Source organism: Apodemus sylvaticus, chromosome 6, assembly GCF_947179515.1.
Source record: "Apodemus sylvaticus chromosome 6, mApoSyl1.1, whole genome shotgun sequence".
Taxonomy (NCBI): Eukaryota; Metazoa; Chordata; class Mammalia; order Rodentia; family Muridae; genus Apodemus; species Apodemus sylvaticus.
Window position 1 is genome coordinate 18,117,907 of NC_067477.1, and position 16,641 is coordinate 18,134,547.

General features: G+C 43.7%; 1 protein-coding gene across 7 annotated transcripts in view; it reads left to right on the forward strand.

The window, feature by feature from the left end:
• The window catches only part of Dicer1 (dicer 1, ribonuclease III), a 61,021-nt gene that overhangs the window by 9,249 nt on the left and 35,131 nt on the right, over positions 1–16,641 (forward strand). For 3 of the 7 annotated variants that reach the window (XM_052185145.1, XM_052185152.1, XM_052185147.1), the window contains exons 2-8: positions 3,053–3,118; positions 4,115–4,212; positions 10,074–10,261; positions 10,870–11,032; positions 11,786–11,916; positions 12,772–12,906; positions 13,547–13,707. In XM_052185145.1, coding sequence (XP_052041105.1) covers positions 10,118–10,261; positions 10,870–11,032; positions 11,786–11,916; positions 12,772–12,906; positions 13,547–13,707 — 734 coding nt within the window. In that variant the 5' untranslated portion in view covers positions 3,053–3,118; positions 4,115–4,212; positions 10,074–10,117. Of the gene's footprint in view, positions 1–3,052; positions 3,119–3,285; positions 3,379–4,114; positions 4,213–10,073; positions 10,262–10,869; positions 11,033–11,785; positions 11,917–12,771; positions 12,907–13,546; positions 13,708–16,641 lie in introns of all 7 variants that reach the window. The other 4 variants (XM_052185146.1, XM_052185148.1, XM_052185151.1 and 1 more) reach the window with 3 other exon arrangements.

A 16,641-nucleotide genomic window follows, 5' to 3' on the forward strand; every position in this document is an offset into this window, starting at 1 on the left:
ATTCATAATGCCTGCTTGGAAGAGGCCAGGGCCTTAGCTTGGCTTGGCATCCTAAGGCCGGCTGAGACATTGTCCTGACTGATTCAGAGAGGAAGGGATCTGGGCGGGGTTTCCAGTGCCGACCATTGGATACATGGGCTTCTGTAACTGTAACAAGTGTTGGCTTACTTTGTTCTATCTTTGTTTTTAAGCCTCTTCCTCTTTGCAGTGGGGAATGTGTTTTAGGGTTTCTCTAGTACTTAAGTTCCAAGAAATGGAATTTGCTATTTGGCATCAATATTGAAGATTGGGCTGTGTTTAAAACATTTTAAAGCCATGTTGGAGAAACAGCTTAAATCTTCCAACAGACATTCTCGGCATAGAGGTAGAAGAAAAAGGAAACAGTTTCATTTTTGAATAACATTAAACTAGGCTGATAGGCATCAAGGACCAGTCTGAAGACAGCAGGAGTACGATCCTTACACACTTAAGTGGTATCCCCAAACCCAGAAAGGGGAAGCAAGAAGATCCTTAGAATTGATGTGAGATAGCTCTGAATGTGAGCAGGTCAGGGACAGTGGCGACTGTATGGAGCAAACTGTTTATAACAGGGCAGTTGGGAAACTACAGAGTCTTTTGTGGGGAAACTTGTGTTGGAGCTGAAAGCTGGTGCTACAAAACAGGACCTGTGTGACCAGTAGAAAGGAAGAAAAGAATGCATACTGATCCGTGCTACCATTAGCAAGACTCTGGCCGCCTGGCGTACATCTTATGTCTGGCACACTGGGGATGATTATCTGCTCTAGGACTTGCCGTCAGGGAAGTGAAGCCAGGCCCATGACTGGCCACAGGTGGCAGGAAGGCTTTCCTCAGCAGTTGTCAGTTCCAGGTTGAAGGTTTTCTCTTTTTCTTTAGTTTTCATAGTGGTTTGTAGTCCACTCCATCTCTGCCCTCTAAGTAAACTTTCTAGTGTTCTGGCTTGATGACTACAGGACAGGTTTATACACGGGAATTGGGTGACATTAAGCCTCTGTCCTCCTGGAACCTAGTGGGTCCCTTCCTGGTAATAGTACAGAGATAGTGCTTGATAGTGCAGAGGAAACCTTCTGTAGTTAGTGCACATGCTGCAGAAGGAGAAGGGAATTCTGAAAAACAAAGGCAAAGGGGTTTCTTCTGATTTCAACAGATCAGTTTACAAAACCTGTAATTGTTTGCAACCTGTGCCAAGTGGTCACATCAAGCTGTCACTTGGATGCCCTGGTTGGTGCTAGGTCGTCTAGGTTTGCTCGTTGTTGGTGTTCTGATCTCCCATAGCACCTCTGTCACTGAGAACTTTTCGGTGCTAACAAGTTTAACTGCCTGTTAATGCTGTAGTGCTCATACTGAGTCTTCCCTCTTGCTTCCTGGGACTTTATGGAAGTTGTGCCTTAGGAGTTCAGGAACAGGATGAATAGGAAGGTCATCTGTAAAGCTAGTAGTGGCAGAGTCTCTGAGATTCTCAGGGCTTTGAAAGGTCATACCAGGAAGTTGGAGTTGCTGCAAGCTTTAGACTGCAGGTGATGTCTGTCTCTCTTTGTCCCCTCCCAGAGGACACAGCCTTGCTGCTGTGTTTGGGGGCTGTGGGAGCTTCCTGTTTGTATTAATACCTGGTATCATTTGCAGCTTATCTTAAAGGGACCTACAAGACAGAGTTCTGTAGATTTGTAATGTCTTATCAATTAAAGTTAGATAAGGACTTATTACTTTTTTATTAGCCGGGCAGTGGTGGCGCACACCTTTAATCCCAGCACTTGGGAGGCAGAGGCAGGCAGATTTCTGAATTCGAGGCCAGCCTGGTCTACAGAGCAAGTTCCAGGACAGCCAGGGCTACACAGAGAAACCCTGTCTTGAAAAACCCAAAACCAAAACCAAAAAAAAAAAAAAAATCTTTTATTACCAACACTTGCCAGGTGGACTTTCTACCTGTATACAGATTGTCTAGTAGTGTAACTAGATAACTAGATAAACCTGTACTGATTGATTTGACTTTTCGTTAGAACATTGCTAGAAATAGGCTGGCATGAAACAGACTAGAGCTGACCGTTCCTCGTTGCTTACTGCTCTAGAGGCAGTAGTACCTGGGAGGGTGGCTCTGAGAAGTGAGGTGGACCGAGTCTCATGCACCAACCAACTTTATTCAGAGCATCAGACAGTTTATATTCTAAGGATTAAGAAGAGACAGTCATATGAGTAAGGACAAGCCACACATGGCAAAGACATTTTCCCCCAAAGAGGTATGTAAACAAATAACAATAGTCAGTTGTAATACACATTCTAAAGTGAACTCACTCTTATCTGCTACACCTGGGAGGGGCATTAAAACACATTCTAGAACAACCCATGTTACAGAGTAATAGAGATTATAAGACTTGTCTTGTTTACATGGGAGTTTTCTCACATGTCTCAGAAATTTCCTTCACACAGCTTTGTTCATGGTACGTGTTCCTACAACTCATGTTGGTGTGCAAGGTCTTTACATCTTGCTAGGTGGTATATAAAATGTGATGAGAAACCTAGTGACTAGCCGGGTTATAGTAGTGCACACCTTTAGTTCCAGCACTCAGGAGCCAGAGACCAGCTAGTGTACACAGTGAGTTACGGGACAGCCAGGGCTATACAGAGAAGCCCTGTCTTGGGAAAAAACATCTGGTGAAGGATGAGGTAGCCTTAGGAGACAGAAAGACATGCCAGGAGGTCAGAAGCCTGTGGTGCTGACGACTGTCCTGGCGCACAGTAGGCTCACAGGCAGGCTACTAGGGAAATTGTAGTGCTCTGCCAAGAGGTGTCCCCTCCTGACCGACTGAACTTGCTTCCTTTTCACAGTTGTATTAGAGTGGGGTACTAATTTTAACAGGTAGCTCTTTCAGTCATGGACTGTATTCTTGTCTTTTAGTAGATAATTTTATGAAGGATTTTATTCTGATGTTAAATATAAAAAGATTAATAAGTGACTAATTTGTGAAGTCAATTTCTTAACTTTTTTTTTTTTTTAATGAGTTGTATCTTCTAAAATACTCTCTCTGATTGTTTTTAGGTTACCTAGGGTATGCATAAATACAGACTTGGAAACTCTGAAAGAACTTAGAGTCAGCATTTCGAGGTAAATATGTACCTATTAAAGTAGTGTTAAGTTGTCCCAGTCTGCCTTATTAACAGCCAGCTAAAGTGTACACACGAGTTTACCTGCCCATGTGTTTGAAAGGCTTGGGAGTAAATGAGTGCCCAGAGCCAGCTGCTCACAGGCCTTTCCTCGCTGTATGATCGCAGTGTAGGTGCAGTGAGCGGACCCCCAAGCCTGGCCGGCACTAGAGCTTGAAAGATCAGGGTTGAGCACAGTAAGCTCTTCCTATCAGCTACCAGGTACCTATCACGTTTGTGTTCTCCCTCTCCCTCTCCCTCCTCTCCCTTTCCCTTTCCCTCCCTCCCTCCCTCCCTCCCTCCCTCCCTCCCTCCCTCCCTTCCTCCCTCCCTCCCTTCCTCCCCTTCCCCCCTCTCTCATTTTTTGAATCATCATAATCATTTAGGAAAGGCATTCCATCCTTATTTTTCCCCAACACTAGCATTGCTAATTCTGGTCTTGAACTGTCTTATAACCAGTCTGCTGAAAGCGTGGATAGAACAGGTTTAACAGTTCTTGGAACTTGTATTTAATTTCATGTGTTATGTTGGAATTACTGTTGGATTTCATGTACACGCTAAAGACTTAACTCTAGGTTTATTTGGGTTTCTTGGCCAAGTACCTCCTCCGATGATTTTCATTTGCTTTCCGTACATGTGAATTTAGGAAGTGACACATCATTCCTTCCTTGCTTCTCTGTAATCTGTAAAGCATGATCTCTAATGTTTGAGTCGCATGTATGTATTCTTTAGAAGTCTTTCCTTGAGCTTGGCTGCAGCTTTCTCTCTCTGTAGGTCAGGCTTACCCGTGCTGCCTCTCATTATCTGTTCTTTGTTTTAGAAGAAGACTTGGCATCCTAAAATATCCCAAAATCCTAAAGTGTCCTTAGTTTAAAAGTTGGTACAAACTCTGTGAGCAGGCTCTGGCCCACCCCCTTCCCAAGAGTCTTATACTTGACTGTTTGTGCATTTATTTTAGAGCTGAAGCTTGGGCATGCTGTGAGTGTCCAATAAGCTATCACAATGTCTGAATGCAGTTCACACAGCAGCAACACAGCGCTCGCAGACATTAAAACGGTAAATCTGGGCTGGCATCGGTGGAGAGGGCGAGGGCTTATTTTTGTGTTTTATTGCATTATTCTTTTTGTCTGTTTGGCTGCTATTTCTGTGGTGTTGGGTCCTGAGTCAAGGCCTTGCTTTGCATTAGGTAAGTGCTCTACGCTGCACCCCAGTCTCAGTAAAAGCTGCTAAGTGAGGAGCTCACAGAAGCTACCAAACAGCTTTGCCATTTTCATCAGTGTAGATTATTTGATAAAAAAATTAAAACCCATGATTGAAAATAGTCACTTGAGGGTTAATCCTTTGGCTCTATCAAAGATGCTAACGCTGGTTCATCTCCAGGACTCACACTCTTATGTGTCATCAGGCTCCTGCCTTCCACTATGGCTAAGTTTAAAGCAGAATCAACTGACTGTGCCAAAGAAAGTAAACACTGGCAGATTTTTTGTGGGTTTTCCTGTTATTACATTATTAGGTTACCTATTGATGTTTTAATACTGGGCTTGCTTTCTCTAAATAGAAAGTGTTTTACTGGGCCCAGCCACCATATATAAAATGAATAAAAATTAATTTAAATATTAGATCTTATGGAAAATTTAATTCGAAGGGTTCAGTTGCTGTCTTCCACCTCATAAAATCTGTCTTCTACCATTAGAGATGGCAACATTCATTTCCAAACCAAATAAAAATATACTGACTTGCCCCTGATTGTGTTCTGTACATTATTGTGTATCTGTTCATGAATTCCTGACTCAGTTTTACACACACACACACACACACACACACACACATACACACACACACACCCCATGGGAGCAGCAGATTTGATATATACAGAAAAATGAAGCCCATTTCTTGTTCTGAGGGAACCTGTGTTCCAGGAAGACCAGAGAGAGGGAGAGTCTGTGTCTGTGCAGAAGTGTGACGTGTTATGTTATAAAAGCCCGAGGGATGCTGCTTTTGTCACTCAGCTGATGTGACCTTCTGCACACCTGCATCCTTTGCTCGTTGTGACCCAGCTGTGATTTAGGGCAGTGGCTGATAGGATGAAGAGAAGCAGACAGTTCCTGCACTCAAAATCACACCATCTAATTGATCATTTTAAAGCAGGAGGGCGTATTTCAAAGCTAACAATTTTTTGAAGTTCTAGAAGAATACTATAGTTTATGGATATTAGTAATTTCAAGAAGATTTACTAAAGTTTCAAAAATTCTCATAAGGACAAATAAGGAGAGAATGTCTAAACATCAGAAGTCACAGAAGGTTCTAGATGGAGGTCATCCCTGTCTCTTGCATGAGCCATGTTGGACTCCTGATGTGCTGGAAACGAAGTCCTTAGCTTGTGATCTGGCTGGCTGCAGGGCCTCCCTGGACGACCTCAGGTTCCTAATCTGATGGCTTTCTTTCAGGTCTTCCCTGACTTTCCCTTTTTCTTTCTTCCATCCCTACTTTTATTTCTACCCTCTCTGCTTTAGATCTTTTATAGAAGCAATAACAGTGGTTTACAGTGTCATTTGTTTGGAGTTCAACTGAACATAAAATTCAACTCAGGTTGACTTGGATGGTAAGGGAATTTCTTGGCTCATGTCTTTGGCAAGAATGTTAGGCTGAGCTTTGAGGCTGATTGAGCTGCTCACTGATGTTACCAGGGACCAAGTTTATTTATTGTTACTGTTGGAAGTACATCTTTTTCATTGCTGTCGAATAATTTCAGCAGCAGAGGGGCTGGCATTTCTTGGAGCATGTTCATAGGGGAAGAGTTGCTTTTCAGCCAGTGACTGAAAGGCCCCAATCTTTTGTCATTGGATTATCACCAATCAGTTCCTTGTCCAAAGAGAGGCGTGGGCCATGGGTTGAGAGCAAGGTGACTGGCAGAGAGTCGAAAGTGTAAAGCACAGCCATGGTGGCTTTGGCCAGCAGGTTTGCTTTGCTGAAGGATGCACAAAGTTAGGCAGTGCTCTTATTGGGAAAGAGTGCAGAGTGGATACTGAGTGATAGTCACAGAGTTACCTGTTGTTCCTAAAAGAAACACGGCCCTTATTACCATTCTTTGGGAATGGAATCAGATCTCCAGATGATAAAACTTTAACTTTACTTGGATATTCATTGCATCATTGTTCACAACAGTCACAATATTAAAGCTGTACCTGTGCCTGTCAGCAGATGGGGAGAATACATATATGCATACATACATACATACACATACACACACACACACACACACACACAAACACACACCCGTACACATGCACACGTGCACATGAGAGATATTCAGAAAATAAAGGACTGATATTGCAAGAGTTAGAATAGGATAACAAATATATGCTTTACCCATTTGGCTTCACTTGCTTTTTATTATTTATTAGCTTTTCTGTCTCTGTGTAGCTTCTGCTTAGGAACTGCTTGAGACTGATTTCCAGAATCATGACCCTTTGTCCACACTTGCTTCCTAAGAACATAGCTGTCCTCTGATATGCATGTGGTGAGGGTACCATCCTCAGGGGAGTTTAACACCTTTTATCTGCAGTGTAAAAGATTTTGGGTTTTTTGGTTTTTTGAGACAGGGTTTCTCTGTATAGCCCTGGCTGTCCTGGAATTCACTCTGTAGACCAGGCTGACCTCAAACTCAGAAATCCACCTGCCTCTGCCTCCCAAGTGCTGGGATTAAAGGTATGCGCCACCACCTCCCGGCTTAGTGTAAAAGATTTTATTAATTTTTTTGTAATTCCTTTATTAATGTGATCAGCATTAAGACATTCTTAAATGCAGATAGAGATCTATATTTGTACACTTATTGTAGTATAGTCACAGGGGCCAAAATATGAAAGCAGCCTAAGTGTCTGTCAGCAAAAGAGTGGGCAGACACACACACACACACACACACACACACACACACACACACACACTTGATTACAATAAAGAAGGAAATGCTGGCACTGTGATAACCTAACTGTTCATAGAGGCCATTAAGCTAAATGCAGTAAGGCAGGCTTAGAACGACAAATACTGCACAGCCTTCTATATGTGGAACCTAGTAAACAGAGCTCTTCTGACAATGCAAGAGCACAGGTGACAGGTGTGAGAGTGTGGGAGATGTGAGGGAAGCTGACTGACTGGAACAAGATTTTGGTTATAGGGAATACATCCTAGAGATGGAGTAGTAGCCAGTGGGCTACAGTTGATAATGCTGGATAGGCTGTAATTGAATCTGCTAGTGTGGCTTGTTAACATCCCCACCACACCTGAACTTGGGAGCAGTGTACCAGGGACGTGCTGATCAGCTGAGCTGTACCCGTCAGTTCATTGTGTGTGCCTCATTCACACCACACTCCTTAGTATAGCTAGTTATTGTGAAAAAATGTCAGTCTGAGGTCTATCCTGAGATCAGATTCTGTGTTGTGTTGCCAGGCCGCTTACAGTCTATTTTGCTGTAGCACATTTTCATAGTTTCTTTTGTATTTTATGATACTGCATTTTGAAGAATAATTTCCTTCTCTTCTAAAAATTGGGGCATACTTAATTTCCTTTGTAGATCATTTTTCTAGATAAATCATTATTACTAAGGTTGTCTGAGAAGAAAAGAATAGGAGGGTTATAGAGAGGAGGGAGCTGCTGATCTTCTGTGCACAGCATTGGGAAGTGCCCGCGTTGGGTCTTCTCGTGGGTGCTGTCCTTTTTCTTCCCTTGTAGATCCCATCCCTAGGACTGAGTCTTGTTGATTGTTGAAACCTCCTGGGTGCCATGGTGATGCCAGCTGAGTGAGCACATGTGCTGGGGGCAGAGTGGGGGGCCAGGCTAAGTTCATGGCTTCCTAGACAGCATCTGTGGATGTCACGTAGATAGCGCAGAGTGGTGACAAGCCAGGAAGCTCAGGAAATGCTGCCTTGGCTATGGACCTTCAAGGATGGCTTCTTGATCTTTAGAAGCTAGGTGAACTTGACACTTGACAGTTCTGTGTAAAATGCTTGAGTCCTGTGTGCTGTGGAATTTGGAACTGTGGCTGTCAGCTCTGGGGTGAAGGATATGGCTTTTAGACTTTCCAACAGAAAGTGAGTTATTTCCCATGAAGAATATGGTTTCTTTGATCCCAAGCTCCTGTGTAAAAGCAGCTAGTAGTAGCAGCAGCAGCAGCAGCAGCAGCGGTAGCAAAATGCCTGATAGCTTCTCCAAAAGTGCTGTCACCCTCCCTTGCATGCCTCCTTCCTTAGAGACAGATAGTGAGAATGGTAATGCCAGTTGGTTTGTGGACACGCAGGCCTGCCGAGGTCCTCCATGCTCTGCACTGCTTCCTTGCAACAGTACCTTGAATGGGCTGGGAATTAAGCCTTTATTTTCATCCTCACTGCCTTTCTCAAAGGAAGGAAGCATGCAAGGCATACAGAACGGATTATGCCATCTTGATTTCTGAAACAGGGGTGTAGTGTTGTACCTTGGTATGAAAAAGACTGGAAAGTAAAATGTTTGATTTTCAGGAAACTATAGATCAAATTCTTTTCCAGTGTCATAGAGTAATAGTGGTGAATGCCACAAAACAGAGTAAGGGTGACAATTCCAAGAGCAGGATTGGTGAATTGTGCTCATTGAGGGGAGCTACCATAGGCTTTCACAGAGTCTTGACATCCTAGCCTTCCTTTCTGGTTGAAAGTTTAGAAAGGTTGGACTGGGCACGAACAGCCATATACTGCTTGCAGTGGGACCTTGAGGACCCCCGGTTTCTTGATCCCAAGCATCTGTGTAAAAGCTAGGCACTGTGGTGATTGGCTGTACTCCCAGCACTGGGCATAGGAGGTGTGTGTATGTGCTGCTTGCTGGTAGAGATGGACAGATCCTGTGGCCTTGGTGGCTGGACAGTTATTATGATCTTGCAGACTGTGTCAAATGTTTTGAGATTGCTGTCCCTTCATTCCGGTGCTCCAATGACAAACCAAATGACAGCTCCACTAAAGTCCAGGTTGGGGCCACCAGTGAGTTTGTGGAGCTCACTTACAGAGCATCAGTGAGAGGCCACTCACAGGAGAGTGGGTGACCACAAAGTAGCCATCCCATTGGATGGCAGCCATCCCATTGGAAATTCTTGCCCCTGAATGGACGGCAGTTTCTTATAGCTGTATAGATGGAATTCCTGCTCTGTTAACCTTCCACTCAAGAGCTCTGAGGCCCTGAGGCTCTGCAGTTAGAGCAGGACTCTTACAGAGGGCGGGAGGTTGAAGGAGGAGCAGCTGAGACTTCAGGTAAGTATCCCTGACCCTCACTGGCTCCTTCTGTGAGTAAGACTTGGGGTGTCCTGTAAGTAGTCCCATAGTGAAGTTTACTTCTGCAAAGAATATCTGAAAATGGGAGGGCGCTTAGATGACACGGACAGTTTTCCATGTAAGGAATGTCATGGGTTTAGTTTATTGGGGTAGGTATGATTGTAAATTTACATGTCTGAGGATAGTTTTAACGTGCAGTTATAGGTTGTCAGTTATGCAGAACATTCCTGTTCTCAGCCTTTTAATAAAGTGATGTAACCAGCTCAATTGTACATCTTTAGTGCCTGCCTGTACGTTGGCTCATTTTGTCAACATAATATTGGAGAACTTAAAAAAGAGTATGTATATGTGTGTGTGTGTGTGTGTATTTTCATGTAACAATACAAATTAATGGTGCAGCTGTCTGGTTCATTCTTTACATAAGCTTCTAGCTGTAGGATTCCAGGTTGGGTACAGACTGCTTGACTTTTAAAACCATCCTCTTAGATCTCAAGAGAAACCAAACCAACCATAGGAAGAATCTGAAAGGCTTGAGGGAGTGGTGGTGTGATGTCTCTCTTGTTCCTGTGCTTCCTTTTGTTTTAACCCTGCATGGTTGTGTAATGGTATTCTTTTTCCCTTTTGTAGTAAGCTGTGCTAGAACAAAATGCAATGAAAGAAACACTGGATGAATGAAAAGCCCTGCTTTGCAGCCCCTCAGCATGGCAGGCCTGCAGCTCATGACCCCTGCTTCCTCACCAATGGGTCCTTTCTTTGGACTGCCATGGCAACAAGAAGCAATTCATGATAACATTTACACGCCAAGAAAATACCAGGTACTAATGAGACACTAATACTGGAGCAGTTTCATGACAGTGGAAAAGTTAGTATAGAGTTGACACAACTCATAAAACTCATTTACCCTTTCAAGCCTGCCTCTTTTGATTAATTTTCTTGTTCAAAACACTTTTATTCTTAATTGTTCTTCTCTGTTCTAACATCTGCTGGGGAATTGATTTGTTGTATTGATTCTGTTTCTTAGTTCCTTATCCCACTCTACTTGAAATCTGCACTGTTCCTTTATATCCATTTGGGTGTACCAGTCCTAACAAGCTGCGTTGGGATGGAGATTGGTTAGATGCTCGGGCTTGAGTGGGGAGAAGCAGACCTTGTGTAGAGAGCAGTCATACGCATCATTCCAGGGAAGTAGCCCGTGCAGAAATAATTCTTAAACACCATCGCTGGTGCTGTTTTAATGTTTACAGCAGCACAGCTGTGTTTGGCAGCCGTTTACTCCCTCTTGAGTAAATGTGAAGATAGTGGTTTTCTTTTTGCAAAGTTGTGTGCAGAAGATTTTGGAAAACGGGGAAATGTCTCTCTTTAAAGCCAGCCGCTTCTTACGTGTGGTGCTAGATTAAGAGGTGTGGTCTTTCCCATGTTTCAGGTTGAGCTGCTGGAAGCAGCTCTGGACCATAACACCATAGTGTGCTTGAACACCGGCTCAGGGAAGACGTTCATCGCCGTCCTGCTCACCAAGGAGCTGGCCCATCAGATCAGGGGCGACCTCAACCCGCACGCCAAAAGGACCGTGTTCCTCGTCAGCTCTGGTAATCAAACAACATCTCCCACATGTGAGGAGGAAACTGGATGAGCCTTCATATTTAAACAGATTATCTCTGTGGGTATTAAATTATTGAAAGTAAAACGAGTTTGACAAATAGTGTGCTTACTGAAGTCCTGCTAGCCAAAATACCATTTTATTTCTCTGTAGAATTCCTCTCAATTGTTGAGACTGTGTGTTACTCTTAGATGAGGACTTCTCTGGGGAGATGGCTGAGTTGTTAAAATTATTTCCATCCTTAGTGTTTTAGCTTCACAAAGCAGGCAGAAGGCTGACTAGAGGTGGGTGATTTTTGCTGAGTCAGTTTTGGAATGTTCCATGCTTCTTCTCGACTGTTGGGTTGATGTTTGGGACTGCAGAGTGAGAGCAGGGGCCCAGATGAGCTCCCTTCTGCGCATAGGGAAGTCTGAGCATACTGGAATTGGAACAGTACTTGTTGCTGGATTGACTTGCTTTCCTTGAGGAGAGCAGGAGGGACAGGTGTAGACTCGCTGCCCGTCCAGCCTGCCAAGGGCTTAGATCCTAGGTTGGAAGTCAGCCGTGAAGGGTACGAGGTTATCCTGAAGTGATGGAAGAGGATGGGGAGGGGCTCATCGGTGACCTTTGAAAGGTAATCTTGCAACTATGATTTTTAAATTACCTATTTAAAAAGTTGGTGGCTAGGTCTAACAACAAATCATAATTTTTTTAACTACTCAGAAGCCATTCATATTCACATACTGTCTGTCTTTGTGTTCAGCAAACCAGGTTGCTCAACAAGTGTCAGCTGTCAGAACTCACTCAGATCTCAAGGTTGGGGAGTACTCAAACCTAGAAGTCAATGCATCTTGGACAAAGGAGAGGTGGAGCCATGAGTTTGCTAAGCACCAGGTGAGACCTGCAGGGGCGGTTCCCTGTGCGGATCCTCCAAGGCCTTGATTTGCTTGTAAGCCTCGGTCTGAGCTCGCTGAGGGAGCTTAAGACCCTTACCTTCCCATGCCTTTGCATGCTCTGTTTCTGAAGGTTGGTCTGAGAGCAGGTAAATTACTAAAGTGTGTTATTCAGTGGGTAGAAACGGAGAGCTGCCATTATTTACCTGCTAGAAAAGTACAAATCCCTGTCATTTACTTTGAGCTTGAAGAAAATGTACTTCTGAGTACATAATGTTGAAAGCTGGAAACGTTGGCTGGTTGAAGCCTCTGGTCCTTGAAGGAGGCTCCTCTGCCTTCATGTTTCCATGTAGCTAGCAGTGCTAAGGGCTTTTGTGTGAGGAGATCCAGAGCAGTTGAGGGCTGCATAGTAACTGGCCTTCGGTGGCCTACATATTGGAATGAGAGCACATAAATAGAGCCTGTCCACAGCAAAGACTATACAAAGTTTTCTTCCAGAAAACCCTGTCAGCTCAGTGGGGAAAAAATTAAAAACGTGTGAATTCTTTTGTGATTTGACAAGATTGACAGATCTCATCTGCCATGGTAAGGCTGAGGACACCTCATGTCAGTTTAGTAACTGATTATAAGGACACACTCTGCCTTTCTAAGGACTTTCCTCTCAGTCTTTCCCAGAACTTCCATCATTTATATTTTGTATGTTTGATGTATGTATGTGAATTTTTTGGCTTTAATCTTGATATATGAACGTCCTAAGCCTTGCTTCCATGCGCTGACTTGTGTGGTCTCTCCTAGGGGTATAGCCACAGCCAGGCAGGTTAATGGCATTTGTGTACTGATGTCAGTTCTATTTTAGGTTCTTATTATGACCTGCTATGTCGCCTTGAATGTTTTGAAAAATGGTTACTTATCACTGTCAGACATTAACCTTCTGGTGTTTGATGAGTGTCACCTTGCGATTCTAGACCACCCCTATCGTGAAATTATGAAGGTAGGTTTTAGACTTTATCAACTTCAGTAATTCATGGTCAAATTATTAAATTATTGAGTACATACAGTTTTAAATTTTTTAATTTTTACATATATAGGAGTTTGTCCCATGTATGTCTGTGCCAGAGGCCAGAAGAGGCTGTCAGGTCCTTCTGGAACTGGAATTACAGGTGGTTGTGACATGGGCCAGTGTCTGAACACTGGGAATCAAACATAGGCCCTTCAGGAGGGCGGCCAGTGCTCCTGATTGCAGAGCCAGCTCTTACACAGAGTATTTAAAACAGCAATCACAACAAAATTTAATTTAAAAAAAAAAAAGAGAGATTTGAAGAGCAATGGTGATCGTTACCAGTATTGGGAACTTGATTCTACTATACTAGGGAATGATTCTTAATGTCCATTTAATATATATAATTTATTAAGTTTCTAACATTGTAATATCAATTGACGTACTTTTTAGCGTATCCAAATGTGCCCTTTTGAGAAATAGATCTTTAAATGAGAAGTACAGTAATTTATAGTATTGTGCTACTGTTCGGCAGAAATGGGTCTCATTGGTTCCCTGTGTTTGGATGTGGCGGTGTCCTCGCTGTGGCACTGCGTGACCAAGTTCTTACTGCCTCTATCTTTCATTATGTTAGCTCTGTGAAAGTTGTCCATCATGCCCTCGAATTTTGGGACTAACTGCTTCCATTTTAAATGGGAAATGTGATCCAGAGGAATTGGAAGAAAAGATTCAGAAACTGGAACAGATTCTCAAGAGTGACGCGGAGACGGCAACTGACCTGGTGGTCCTGGACAGGTAGGCTCCTGAGAGAGTGACCTGACTAAAGAAGCTGCTCATGTGCACTGGCATTTCCCAGAAGGCCCGAATTTTGCTTTCATTAAAAAACCCAGAAACCTAAGAATGTATTTTAATTTTAATCCCAGGTGTAGGGATGTAGTGCTGCTTCAGACTGTCCACAGCAGCTGACCATGATTTGCCTTGTGCTCTAACAGAAGTGTAGTTTTACCAGCTGCAGATAATTTCTGTGATTGTGTGACGTTGGAATTCCAGGAGTTTTTCAGAGGGTACATAAATGTGAGGGTCCCAAGAGGCGAGTGGGGGTGGGGTTGCTGGACTTTAAGGGACATTGTTTAGTTAGTAGTCGTGGTCAAAGAAGAAACAAAGGAAAGAAATTCAATTCAGGGATCTCTTCCTTCCTCTCTATTCATGTGTCTCTCCTGTCTAGTGTTAGGGGGTGAAAGCTGGGGGTGGGAGAAATGAGGGGTGGGGAAAAACAACCTACAAAGTAGCAGAGACCAGCTCCAGCTATGGCCAGTAGTGAGTCTTGGGTAGCCTTTTAGTATCTTGCATTTGTTATCTGTTTCAGTGAATAAAAGGATGCTGAAAGGAATGAGCAAGACCAGAGAAATCTGCTTTAAGTTCAGTTACCAACAAGTACAAAAGCATCTCCCCTTGATTCTGTAGAAAGCCTCAAATGAGGTATTGCCCCTTCAGTGAGGGCGATGGGGGTGGGGGGGGGGAGGAGAGGTCACTGTCCTGACTAGTTTTATGTCAACTTGACACAGCTGTCAGTCATCTGAGGGAAGGGACTCTCAATCGAGAAAGTGCTTTCAAAAAGGACTGACCTATAAACAGACACACCTGTGTGGCATTTCCTCAGTGATCTGTGAGGGAGGGTCCAGCCCACTGTGGGTGGGGCCAGCCCTGGGCTGGTGGTCCTGGGTTCTGTTAAAGCAGGCTGAGCAAGCCATGAGTAAGCCAGTGGGCAGCATTTGTCCGTGATCTCTGCATCAGCTCTGTCTCCATTCAGGTTCTGACTTCCTTCGACAATGAACTGTGATACAGAAGTGTAAGCAAAATAAACCCTTTTCCCCCAAGTTGCTTTTGGTCATGATGTTTTGTCATAGCAATAGTCTAAGACAGCTCTTTCTGTCCCCTGGTGTTGCTAGACTGGGGACTTGATCAGAATATGTACCTTCAGTGGGAAGGACACGCTATCAGCTTGTGCTTCTTTTCTGACCTAGACATCTCTCAGGGTGCACTGAAGGATTCTTAAGAGATTTCACTAGTATACTTTAACATATTTGAGAAACAACCTCTTGTTTTGAAAATTGGTTTCAGGTTTCTGAGAAAAGTGGCGTTTGTGATTTGTGGGTTGTCTCATTTGAGGAGTTAACATTTTGAGCTTCTGTAATTTAATTGACATGGAACCAGACACGTGCACATAGCCTGACGGGTATGTTTACCTTTATAGAAAGGAGCTATGGTGGTTAGTAAAAATTGCCATTTTGGCAGAACCTAGAATTACCTGGGAGAGAGACAAGCCTCTGGCAGATTATCTTATTCAGGCTAATTAAGGTGGGAAGATCCAGCCTAAAGCAGGTGGCACCATTCCCTGGGTCTGGAGTCTTAGACCGAATACAAAGGGGAAAGTGAGTTTAAGTCAGGCATCCATTGCTCTCTGTTTCTTGACTGTCGATGATGTTGTGATTATAAAAAGATAAAGCAGTATAGGGGGGAGGGTTCCTCATCGGGCCCATGCCAAGGCATCCCTTCCCCCTCAGGGACCAGCCCCCCCCCCAAAACGATATAGCATAGAAAAGAGTTTATTCAGGGCATGGGGAGGGGGGTTAAGAGGGCAGTAGAGGCAGCGAAAGGCAGAGAGAAGGGGAGAGTAGAGAAGTAGAGGCTGGCCATGACCACGTGGAAAGAGAGGGGGAGGGAGAAGAGCCCAAGAGGGCAAGAGAGAGGCAAGCAGAAAACAGGAGTAAGAGAGTAAGAGAGAGGGGAGGGGGCAAGCAGGCCCTCTTAGAGTGGGCCAGGCCTACCTGTTGCCAGGTAACTGTGGGGTGGAGCTTAGACAGACTTCTAACAGATGTGATGTGAATTGTTGCTTCAATTTCCTGCTGTTCATTTTAAACAGTATGGCTCGACTGTGAATTGGAATAACCCACCCCACTTAAGTTCCTTTTGCCAGGGTGTTTTTTAATAGCAGCTCAACTGACACTCTGTCAGAAAGCCTTATTTTGATTAGTAGGGAAACGGTTACCACTGGGATCACTGTGAGTGTGGAAGCATGACTGTGAGTAGGGATAATCTTCAGTTCCCATCAGGATAGTCCAGTGTCCTTCCTAGCAAACCATCAGTGGACCGTGTGGCTTGGGATAGGCTGTTCCTTATGTCCCTTGACCAATACAGTTGTGATGTCTATACATACACAATGTGTGCTTTTAAAGTCCTATCACATCCCATTTATCTGGGTTGAGTTTATTTGCTTGCCTTGTATTAAGGGAGGCTTTGGGGAGAAGTAGAACAGCATAGAACTTTCTAGTAATAACACTATGTAATCTTTTAGTTCCCTGGTTCTCCAAACAGCTCTAAGTTGCAGTTTGCTGTCTTTGTTTCTTTTCCTGTTACTGTGGTAAAGTACATAGCTGCTTTAAGCTCCTGATGCCTTCATGGGATCCCAACATAATGGTTTCACTAGTATCCTTGACCTGTGAGCTAAAATTCTCTCTGTGAAGGTATTTTGTCTCACAACAAGAAAAGAAACATAAGACATTTGGGTTAAGAAAAATGAAAACTATTAAGTGTTTTTATTGTATTTCACTCATTAAAATCATTGGTATGCTTTTGGGGTAGTGTGTACTGTTATGGTTGTTGTGATTTGTGAAAGGCACAGTAGACCCAAGGAGTGACATAAAAATTAGATTCATAGTTAACAGGGCC